This window comes from Tarenaya hassleriana, unplaced genomic scaffold (genome assembly GCF_000463585.1).
Source record: "Tarenaya hassleriana unplaced genomic scaffold, ASM46358v1 Cleome40, whole genome shotgun sequence".
Taxonomy (NCBI): Eukaryota; Viridiplantae; Streptophyta; class Magnoliopsida; order Brassicales; family Cleomaceae; genus Tarenaya; species Tarenaya hassleriana.
The window spans coordinates 333435-344659 of NW_010966882.1; the positions used below are offsets into that span (position 1 = coordinate 333435).

The 11225-nt window shown below is 38.5% G+C and overlaps 2 protein-coding genes across 3 annotated transcripts; one reads left to right on the forward strand and one right to left on the reverse strand.

Annotated features, from left to right (window-relative positions):
• Positions 1-758: 758 nt before the first annotated feature.
• Positions 759-4248, forward strand: LOC104824617 (nuclear transcription factor Y subunit A-1-like). 2 transcript variants are annotated; one of them, XM_010556716.2, is made up of 7 exons: positions 760-874; positions 995-1071; positions 1423-1689; positions 2129-2238; positions 2409-2480; positions 2757-2921; positions 3729-4248. In XM_010556716.2, exons 3-7 carry the CDS (start codon positions 1425-1427, stop codon positions 3903-3905), a joined length of 789 nt encoding a protein of 262 aa, XP_010555018.1. In that variant the 5' UTR covers positions 760-874; positions 995-1071; positions 1423-1424; the 3' UTR covers positions 3906-4248. The 2 variants fall into 2 exon arrangements, with proteins under 2 accessions (XP_010555019.1, XP_010555018.1); XM_010556717.2 differs by having other exon boundaries at positions 759-1071; positions 2132-2238.
• LOC104824616 lies at positions 4173-7103 on the reverse strand. The gene is made up of 5 exons (XM_010556715.1): positions 6954-7103; positions 5709-6023; positions 5291-5492; positions 4940-5168; positions 4173-4562 (listed from the first exon to the last, which is right to left on the reverse strand). The coding sequence occupies exons 1-5, from the start codon at positions 7041-7043 to the stop codon at positions 4358-4360; spliced, it is 1041 nt and encodes a 346-aa protein (XP_010555017.1). The 5' UTR covers positions 7044-7103; the 3' UTR covers positions 4173-4357.
• Between the last annotated feature and the right edge of the window lie 4122 nt (positions 7104-11225).

The window sequence follows — 11225 nt, forward strand, 5'->3', positions numbered from 1 at the left end:
CGGAAGAGCTGTTTTTTATCCAGGAGAGTCTCTTTTTTGTCCGGAAGAACGATTTTTTGTCCGGAAGAGTTATTTTTCGTCCGGGAGAATCTGTTTTTTGTATGGGAGAACTGTTTTTTATCCGGATGAAAAATAATTTTTTTCGGATAAAAAAATAGTTCTCCCGGATGAAAACAAGTTCTTCCAGATGAAAACAATTGTCCCGGATGAAAAACAGTTCTCCTGAATAACATAATTTCCAAAAAAATATGTTTTTCATACTGCACATTTTTTGGAGTGCTAAATGGTAATATTGAGAATAGATAATAAAATAAAGATATTTTTATCAAAAATTTATATAAAGATATAGTTTACGAAGAAAAAAAAATATAGATTTTCAATGACATCACATATTTGATCTAACAAATTTTTTTTAAAAACAAAAAATAGAAGGGTGAAAAGCAGAGTGCTGATGGCCACATGGCGTTTTGCCTCCTCTCCTCCACGGTTGCATCGGCCATCCACACAGTCCACGTGTCAATATTTTAGCCAATCCTTTGTGTACGACGTGGACCCATATTTTCACCTTTTTCTTATTTTTCGAAATTCCAAATCAAATATTTTTTTCCATCGAGCTATGATAACGTCACCCTGAGAAGACCCAGATTCTTATGTGCTGGCATCATTGATAAGTCGACACGTGTCCCTAAACCTTGACATTATTGCGATCTTATCGAATCTCTTCATTCAAAGTAGTGGAAAACTTAACACTGCTCTTGTTATTATATAACTCGAAAGCAAACATATACCAAAAGACAAATCCTCAAAATCTAGGGTTTCCTCGGATCCAATTTTTTTCCTTTTTTTTAGAAGATACTTCGATTGCTGCCAGCGTGTGAGTTGTGTCCCAATCGCTTCTCTTACGAGCTTTTCCATTGGTGGTTGTTCGATTTCTATAAATTTTTCTGGGTTTTGTTTTAAAATTTCTTCAAAGTCGTGAGTGGTGCGTTTATAGGGTTCCGAGAAATTTTCTCCCCGGAAGAGGGTTTCACTTTATTGGAGTTGAGAGGCTTTTGCTGCGAATTCCGTCTGGTATGTTGGTTTCATGTAATGGCTTCGCTTTACTGTTCTTGAATTTTATTTCCTGGGTTTCGAGAAGGAACTAGAATCATGATTTTGGTGCCAAGTAGTTGGCTTGGCAGGGCAAGCTCTAGGGTTCATAATAGATTAGAAATCATGGGATTTTTGTGTTCTGATATGTGTAATCGAGGCTTGAAGAAGTTTAGGATCGAGGGTTTTGTATGAAAATGAAATTGCATTGTTTGAGGCAGAGAATTCTTCGGCCTAGTGATTAATCATTGTTAGGTGTCTTTCCTTTAAAGTTTAATCCTATGATTTTTATGGCTGAGTCAACGTACTCACAATGGCTGACATGCTTTCAAGAGATGCAATCGAAACTCGGAGGTGGAAATGAAGCAGAATCCAATTCCCATGTAGTGCCCCACCCGATGATGTATCAGGAACCATGGTGGCGAAATAACGCATTCGGTACGGTATCTCAAGCCAGAACCACTGCAATTCCATCGAATTCGTCGTCTTTGGATTGCTCGAATGGTTCAGAGTCGAACGATGTCCAGTCAGAGTCCGAGGATGGTGCTCTGAACGGTGGAACTTGTAAGGATTCACAAGCAGCAACTTCCGTACGCTCAGGTATTTGTTCGACATATCATTCCATCGATCTGTATGGTGCCCAATCGTGCATACTTCGATTAACTATAGTTGTTCATGTGCTTAAATTCTCGAAAGAAAGAAAAGGGTTTATGTATCCTGCAATAGGAAGATCGTTCTGAATGCTAATTTTGCAAAGAACTCTTCCTCGAGTTGGCAAGGAAAATAAAAACTGGGGATCTTTTGACTTCCAGCTTTCTAGGCCATCTAAAGGGCATGAGGTCAAAAATTTGTTGCATTGTAAAAGTTGAATCTGAGATAAAATAATTAAAGATTCTTGTGTTATACCCAACCTTTTTAATTTCTTGTGATACCTTTTGGATGCTAGTAATAGGTTTTTTTACCTTTGTATATTCCCTCCTCTGTTTCATGGAAATGTAGCATGGCATAGTTTTTGTAACAGATATGTTTTCAATTTCAGTAGAAAATCGTGGACATGATGGCAATGACATGGCGCATATGTCATCATCTATGTCAGCCATGCATGATCAGCAGCTCGCACAACCTCCAGAGCTTGTTGGACACTATATTGTAGGTTTTCCCTCTATTTTATCATGTGAAAGATCTCCAGGATGGTCTCCTTAATTATATGTGCGCTCAGTCGTTGTCGTTGAGCCAAAATGTTAACAGTGCCCAAAATTGTAAATCTTGTAGTATATTTTTAGAGGTGACTGTCAACTTGTATACTATTTCATTTACAGGCTTGTGTCTCAAATCCATATCGGGATCCATACTATGGTGGAATGATGGGAGCTTATGGTCATCAGCCATTGGTACATAATCTAAATTCCTCTTGTCAATCTTATAGCAAAGAAGGGTCCAATAGTCTCAGTTCATACTCTAAGACTTTTACTGGATGAATGTAAACTCTTACTCTCTGTGGAATTGACGTAACTTATTAGGTTTAGTGGTATACTGTCCAAGTTTTCATCTCGGCTAAACTAAACTAAATCCTGAGGGGAGGCTCTGTTGGTCTTCGTCTTACTCTTGCCTTCTTGAAAGGCAAAGCTCATCGGCAGATGACGTCATGTGATTTCTTCTGTTTGCAGGGTTTTCCTCCATATGTTGGGATGCCTCGCGAGAGAACTGCTTTGCCACTTGACATGACACAAGAGCCTGTTTACGTGAATGCGAAACAGTACGAGGGAATACTAAGGCGAAGAAAAGCTCGTGCCAAGGCGGAGCTAGAAAGGAAAGCTATTAAAGATAGAAAGGTAAACTCCATCTCTTCAATTTCTCCGTAGCTTATAGGGCTGGGCAAGGGTCAGATACCCGCGTTTTTGGAGATACCCGTCTTCGTTTTCGTCTTCGCGGGTTTTAGAGAAATGCTAATTTTGTCTCTATCTCACAACATCCGGGCCAACGGGTACCCATAACTAAAAGACGGATACCCACGAATACATGTACCTGTATATAAAATATTAACCAATATAAAATTAAACCAAATAATCAACAAAAATATATATTTTTTAGTCCAAAAACACATTTAAAAGTTTGAAAATTCTTAAAATATAACAATATGCATAGAATCCTAGAAAAAAATTCAAAATACGAAATGATTTGAAGTTGAATTCACCAAACTTGAAAATCTAATATATAATCTTGAAAAAAAGTAGAAATAACCTAAATATTTTGATAATTATATTAAGAATATAAGGGTAATTTTGTAATTTTAATATATGCGCGGGTACCCGCAGGTTATTTCTACTCGGTAGCTTACTAGCTTATAGGAAATGCGCCGAAAAAATCTTCAAATAAGATCGCATTACTAGTACTATTTCCGTTTAATTGTGTCATTTCTTGCTAGAAAGTTAAGTGAATAAAGTATTGTAGTCTTTATGAAGTCCGGTGGCTTTTCTTTGCTGCAAATAAATAGGCAAACAAAACATATGTTCAATGATGGAATGTTTATGTCGGTATGGTAACTGGTGATTAAAACCTTTTTTTTCCCGTCTAGCCTTGGGCTTCTTCATCTTCTTTATCACATCGTGTGCACTTTCTGTCTGTTCCACATTTGATAGCCATATCTTCACGAGTCACGCCACCGGCACGCAATGAGAAGGCCAAGAGCTAGTGGAGGAAGATTTGCAAAGAAATCCGAGGTTGAAGGTTCAGAGACCGCATCGAAAGAAAGAGAAACCGGATCTGCTGAATCCCATTCCGCTACCAACTCATCGGGTTCTGAACCGAGACCCTGAATTTTTCATAGATGACCTGCCCTCTCTCCCTCTGGTTAGCCCCAAATAGGAAGCTAATCTTCATTGGGGGAACTTCGGTTACTATATATCTCAATCGCCAACCATTCTTGAGTCTTTTCTGTGTTGAGATTTAGTGGGAGGAAAGTTCATGTACACGCATGCAGCCCCTGTTTCTGTCGATTTCCTGTGTTTGCCGATTTTGTACAGAAGAGAGCGTATACTCTGAGTATTAGGGTTTAGATTCGGACACAGGTGAAAGTTGTCGGATTCTTGAAAACATAGGTTTTCAATCTATATTCGAGCTGTAACGTGTTATTGAGGAGATGTATTATTTATTACATTTGATTTTTGTTCTGCTGTGCCAGAATCGTTTCCTCAACAGCAGCTGAATCGCATGAATCCAAACTTAATTTTCTACTATAATCTGGACATCTGAAACAGACAGATCCTGTTCAACAACTGCTGCTATCTTCTTGATTCATAGTGTCGTCCTCATGTTCCGAGCTTGACTGGTTTCTGTCTGAAGATTCGGTTGGTTCGGTTGCATTAGTTACGACAGGGGGCTCCTCTGGCTGCTTCTCCATCATCCCGGAGAGAGCTAGCTTTGGAGACCACTCCAGTACATCATCAATGATGTTTGTCATTCGCTTGTGATATCTGCGAACACCCAAATTCCATAAAATCATCTTAGACTGGAAACAAAACCCGGAATTTTGGGGCACCTGACCTTATCCACAGGTCTGGTACTTGAAATTCTGATAGATTTTTTGCCTTGACCACTAAATGAGATCGGATTATAACTTGAAGAAAACACGAAAACTATATTTGAATTCGGATAGTTGGGTCTGAGATCAAGTATTATCTGCGGCAAGTATCCGAATGAGAAGTATATTGGTTTTAGATACAATACATATCTTTTGAAATTCTGGATTAAGTTTGGGTAAAACAAAATATTGAGCAACCCACCCAAGTCAGTCCCTAAACCCATATCGTTTCCTAGGCAACAGTTCGGGAGAGAGAGAGAGAATACTGACCTCGCTCTGGCAGCCTCATCCGGAGCATGGTGCCTGAGTAGCAAAATGACAACTACAGCTACGACGGCGTAGAAAAGTCGTGATGTCCATTTGGGAGGTTCTTCTTCGTCTTTCTTTGGCCAGAACCGGAAAAGCTCCTGAAGTGTTGCTTCTTCTGCCAGAATGTTGGGGAAGAACCATACCCTCTTTCCAAGAAGGATCCATATGGCACCAAAAGCCATTGCTCTCACTGCAACATCACAAGACCAAAAGAACAAGAAATCAATAGTACAACTCAATGTCTCTCTACCATACAACTGATAGAACGAAAGCATTTCTGTATGGACTGAGCTTTGACATTGAATGGCTTACACAACAGCAATGTTAGGATGAGCAGAAGGATGCCAGCACATGAATATAGGATCAATAGTTTCAACCGATGTGGATATATAGGAAACAAGCAAATTGCCAAAGTTAGTACGGGCCAGAAAAAGGAGAGAAGTGTTTGCCATAGAGGGTGTCTTTTAACAAATGTCCACGCAAAAAACGCATCACTTTCAGAGAACACTTGATCCTGCACACAACCAGCCACAATGCAAAATCATCATCAGCAAGTTCTTGACTTACTTTAGAAGTCAAAGCAAATTGCAAGAAAATAAGGAACCCATTGTGTTGTTAAGATATTAACGGTCCAGCCATTCATCAACAAGCAGTTTTGGGTAAACATTACTTTTTCAACTTCTGTTGAGATCACCGTTGTATGATAAAATCGCAAAAGAAAGATGCTTACAGGGAAGATCTCCAAATGAGCAGGCCAAGTAGATAGTTTTTTCTTTCCAGGACGAACTGTTTTCACAACACGGTCACACCTAACCAGAAGATTCTTCCGCAACAACGCATTGGCTATATTTTCTGCATCTAGATTTCTCTCTGATTCTAAGATATCTTTCGGCTCAGGATGTTTCTTCAAGAAGCTTACAAAATCCTTTCCTCTGAAATACTCGACTCGTGTTTCCTGTAACACGGCCCATCTCGATTCCAGATCCTTGTGGTCCCTTACTCTTTCAGCAAACAACTGGAAAACATCTTTCTTCGGAACTTGTTTCTGGAAATGAGAGCAGATAGGATCAGAGGAACAAACACTATGAACTCTAGACCCGCAATCAAAGCCTAAACAGGAAGAAACATGAAACCTATTATCCAAATAATTCTGAGGAGAGGTTGGTAACAGAAACACAACAACAAATACAAAACCCATTTTCACAATCTAATAATCATGATTTCCGTTATCACTGTGGACTAATAATAATTAACCCGTCATTACCAAAAATAGTAACAGCAATAGAATAAGTAAGCTTCAATGGAACATTTAGACAACCACACTAAGATAATTAGAGAACAATCATCCGCACTGTGCCACAACATAGAGGTTATCATAAGGCAAAACTAGAAAAGAATATGAAAATACTAGTTCAGCCTCTGTGCCTCCTCTTCTGGACAACCTTTGTATCGACAACCCATGGTTTTCAGACATTTTAAGAGATCAAAACTCCATGAACAATACCTATTGTAACTCACTTGTTCTCTGAGCCATGAAAAGTTCACAATTCACCCCTGAAATGTTGACCCATTAGATTAAGGCTCTCAACTCTTTGTTTTCCTTTTCTCACAAAACGAGATTGAGATTCACCGCATACTAATCTTGAAGCTGAGTGATGGAAATGGCCCAACATTGAACAGAAAAGAAAAGACACTTAGGAAATAAAAAACCATGATCGATTCAAACACTTACATTCACCGAACTCTCATAGACCCACTTGGATTTTCACGATGATACACATTCTAACTGACAAAATAGACATAATGAATCTGCAGACAGACAATTCGACCAGAACATCACCCAAATTCTACCACAGTTCCTCATCATCGGCGTAAACCCAACAGTAAAAACCAGATCATATAGCAGAAGAAGAGACAATATCACCAACTAAACAAAAAAAAAGAATAAAAAAAAGGGAACATAAAGAGAGCAAACCCTAGGAGGTTTGTCGGAGACGGGATCTCTGACGCCATTCTGTACCGATCTTCTCACTTTCTTCTTCTCGGCTCCTTCCGACTTCTTCATCTCCCTCCGAAATCTCTCTCTCTCTCTCTCTGATTTTTCGTTGTCTGAGCCAAAGAGGATCCGTTGTTGTCGTCATGTCGAAGCGCACAGTTTTAGGGTCAGTGACATGACCTGCATAACTGTAGCCAATAATATTATGCCACGTGGAATTGATGTTAATACTTTGTAAAACTCCCACAAAGTTTTGCACCTTTTCACCCATAAAAAAACAATTAAATAATTTAACGGAAAAACTCTTAAAAATTCTAATTTGATGGAAAAATAATTTGTATATTTGTATTATGTTTAATTATTTCTAAAATTGAAAAAATATGATATAATAATTTTTAAAAATATTATATTGATCTTTAACATAATTTGATCAAAATAATATTGTCATATAATCTTATGTGGTACGTGAGATATCAAGACATGTCAAAATTTTATATTATATATGTAGAATCGGATTTAATAAATTTGGTTTAACAAATTCTGAGTTTATAGCTAAAAAAAGACACATATTTTGATTTTGCTAGTATTAGTTGTAAATACTATAAGATTTTCTGTGATTTAAATTTTTCACCTGAGATTCGAAGAACTATTCACGACCGTATGCATTGCTAATGAGAGAGGAGAGAGTATGATTTTTATTGTACCAGATTTATTAGTATTTCGAACCGATTTTATTAAATCGAATTTATTAAATATGGTTCTGCATATATAGTACAAAATTCTGATATATATTAACATTTATCGCCACGTATAATTTTATAATAGTATTATTTTGGTTAATTTACGTTAAAGATCAATATGAGATATTTTTAAACAATTTTTAAACAATTTCAAGTTTAAAAATAATTAGATACATTAAAAAAGTATATGAATTATTTTTTCACTTAGAAAATTTTTATGAGTTTTTCCCTATGAATTCCAACAAAGTATTTAACTGGGGATATATCTAATCTACTCTTTGACTGCTGCAAGGACTTCTCTACCTACCTTTCAAAATCCAAATTAAAAAAAAAATGGGTAGAAGTGACGCAAAGACCAATTATACCCTCAAATTTTAATCAAAAGACGAAAAAACCAAATTAAAATTTAAATTAAATAAAAATAACGGTTCTCTCTCTTTCATACATCAGCCCACGTTCGCTCTCTCTCCTCACTGTCGTCATTTCCCTCTCTCTCCTAACTCTCGACATCTCCTCCATCTGTCTTTCGAAACCGCCGGTTTTGTGGCAAAAAACCGTCGATTTAAGCCGCGATTTTCCTCTCATAAGTCTCTGTCTTTACTCTCCTCAGATTCGAAGCACAAAGAAGGAAGAAAATGGCTTCTACGTCAGTGGTTCACTCATCTTCATCAGCATCTTCGAACGAGACCGATTCTCGAATCCAAATCGCGGAGTTAAATGAGCACATGGTACATCACTTCTCTTTTTCTCATATTTGCACGATTTTGAAAGTTTATATGTTTCCTTATTGTTTTGCCGTGATGATTTGAAATGATAGAAATCTAGGGTTTCGTATTTGAAATTTTAGGGATAACATTATAATCTTTGGTTTGAAGTGGTTAAAATCGAAATGATTTGTTGATTTGGGTCACAGTGATATAGGTGACGGGATGTATGGTTCGATGTTTGGACGATGAATGATATGTTGATTTGGGTCACAATGATATAGGTGATAGGGTTCGATGTAAATTAGGTCACATGATCGGTTCGATTGGTGATAGGTGACTTGGTCATAGTTCACAAGACAATAGGTCACATGGTACCAGGGCAATAGGTCACATGAGAATTGGTCACGTGGTACCAAGACAATAGGTCACATGAGAATTGGTGACGTGGTACCAAGACAATAGGTCACATGAGAATAGGTCACATAGTACTATGTCACATGGTCACAGGTTCACAGGACAATAGGTCACATGGTACTAGGACAATTGGTCACAGGTCAGAGGAGAATAGGTCACATGGTACTATTTCACATTGTCACAGGTCACATGATCTGATGTATTTTATTGTTGTGCAGTTGTCGTTTATGTACAAAATGGAAGACATTCAGTTCTCTCCTAAGATAAATACCAAGTGTTACCCGTCGGAGACAATAAAAAAAACTGAAAGACTTGTTAAGCCCTGAAGAATGGAGGTATTTCAGTCATGAGTCGCAGTTTCAGCATTTGTTTCACATGCAATTTGATGGCACGCTGAAGATGGCTCCAGCAGTATTCTTGATAAACCATTGTGTCAATGCGGAGGATGAAAAGGAATTATGGTTTGTTCTAAATGGTGTGCCCATTAGATACTCCATCGTTGAACACGCTCTCATATCCGGATTGAAATGCGGTGAGTATCCGGATGGATGGGAATATATGAGGAAAAGCCAGTTTAGAGTGAAGACTTTTGAAATCGAAAGGTATCTAAGGAGAGTGTGATAAGACATCTCGAGAAGACGCCAACTCAAAGGGCTGCTGATAGGAAGAAACTGGCTGTTATCATGTTGCTCGGTGGAATACTGGATCATGGCACCACAGATGAGTTTATAAACCATGATTTGGTGGATATGGTGGATGATTTGGCTTTCTGTGAGAGATTTCCATGGGGACGCTACACATTTGATAGAATGATTAATCAAGTAAGAAAGAGTTTCGGAAGTGGAGGGCCAAAGAAGAAATGGCACTGTCGTGGGTTTATAATCCCTCTTATGGTAAGGGTTTTTCACTACGTGTATAAATGAAAAGTACCGTTATTACATTGATTTGTTTTGGAATTTAATATTTACACAATATGGTACAGTTGCTTCCTTTCGAATGCATATCAAATTTGGGTGCCAACGGGATGTACAAAGACGTCGAGGGAGCGGATCCGACGTGTCCCAGAATGTGCAAGAAGTCTGTCAAAGCAAATGTTAGATGGAGTTTCAAGACTGTTATAGACCAGATTGGCACTAAAGCAAAGGTACGCAGAAAATAGGACATGGTGTGTTGGTCACAGGTTTCATGGTCACATGATACCATGTAACTCGGTCACATGGTACCATAACCTATTTGGTCACATGGTACTATTTAACTCGGTCACATGGTACCATAACCTATTTGGTCACATGGTACTATTTAACTCGGTCACATGGTACCATAACCTATTTGGTCACATGGTACTATTTAACTCGGTCACATGGTACCATAACCTATTTGGTCACATGGTACTATTTAACTCGGTCACATGGTACCATAACCTATTTGGTCACATGGTACTATTTAACTGTCACTTGATGCATATGGTAACAATAAGTCTCATATATTTTTCAGGGAATTAAGAGCATTCTTAAGAAGGAAGCGACAGAAGAAGCTCTTCTTTTTGATGTAGAGGATCTCGATGGAAGTGAAGATCCAACGGTTAAAGTATGGATGCAATATCTTGAGAGGAATCCGGAGAGCATATACTGGAAAAAAATCCATGAAATGGAAATTCGTTCCAGAAAATCTTCAAAGAAAAAGAAGAAGGGGAAAAGCTTGGTAGATGAAGATGAAATAGAAGATGAGGGACGAGAAGAAGAAGAAGAAGAAGAACAAGAACAAGAAGCACAACAACGACAACAACCGCAAGAAGGAGTCATACCACCACAAGGGATACAAAAGGGAGCACAAAGAGTTCACGGAGTGTCAAGTCTCGAAGCACTGAAGACCGAATTGAAGGCCGATTTCAGGGCCGTGGCTAAAGCATCGGAGATGAGAATCATCGATGCTGTGAGAGGGCTTTTAAAGGAGGTTGGACTCCTTGGAAAAGATGGATTTGTCCCAAGTCCCACAGTGCAGGAGAACCCGGTGATAGATCCGGTAGATAAGGACATATCCACGCCCAGGTCCACAGCGACGCCCAGGTCCACAGTGCAAGAGATTAGAAAAAGTCCTATTGCGAAAGAAAGAGTTACGACAAGTCCTTTGATGTGTTCTGTCGGTACCGACGAATACTATGATCAAGATGTTGGACTTTTTGAGTTAAGACCGAGAGATGTGACTCCATTGGAGTCAGAAAAAGAGAAGACAACTGCCCAGGAGGCATTGGTTACAGAGAAAGAACCGTCTCCTAAGGAGAAAGAGGCATCGAGCAAGGAGAAAGAGCCCTCGCCTAAAGAGGTTGATCTTTCTTCCATGGACGCAGAAGTAGGAAGTAAGTATTCAAACTTTGTCATTTGGTCACATTA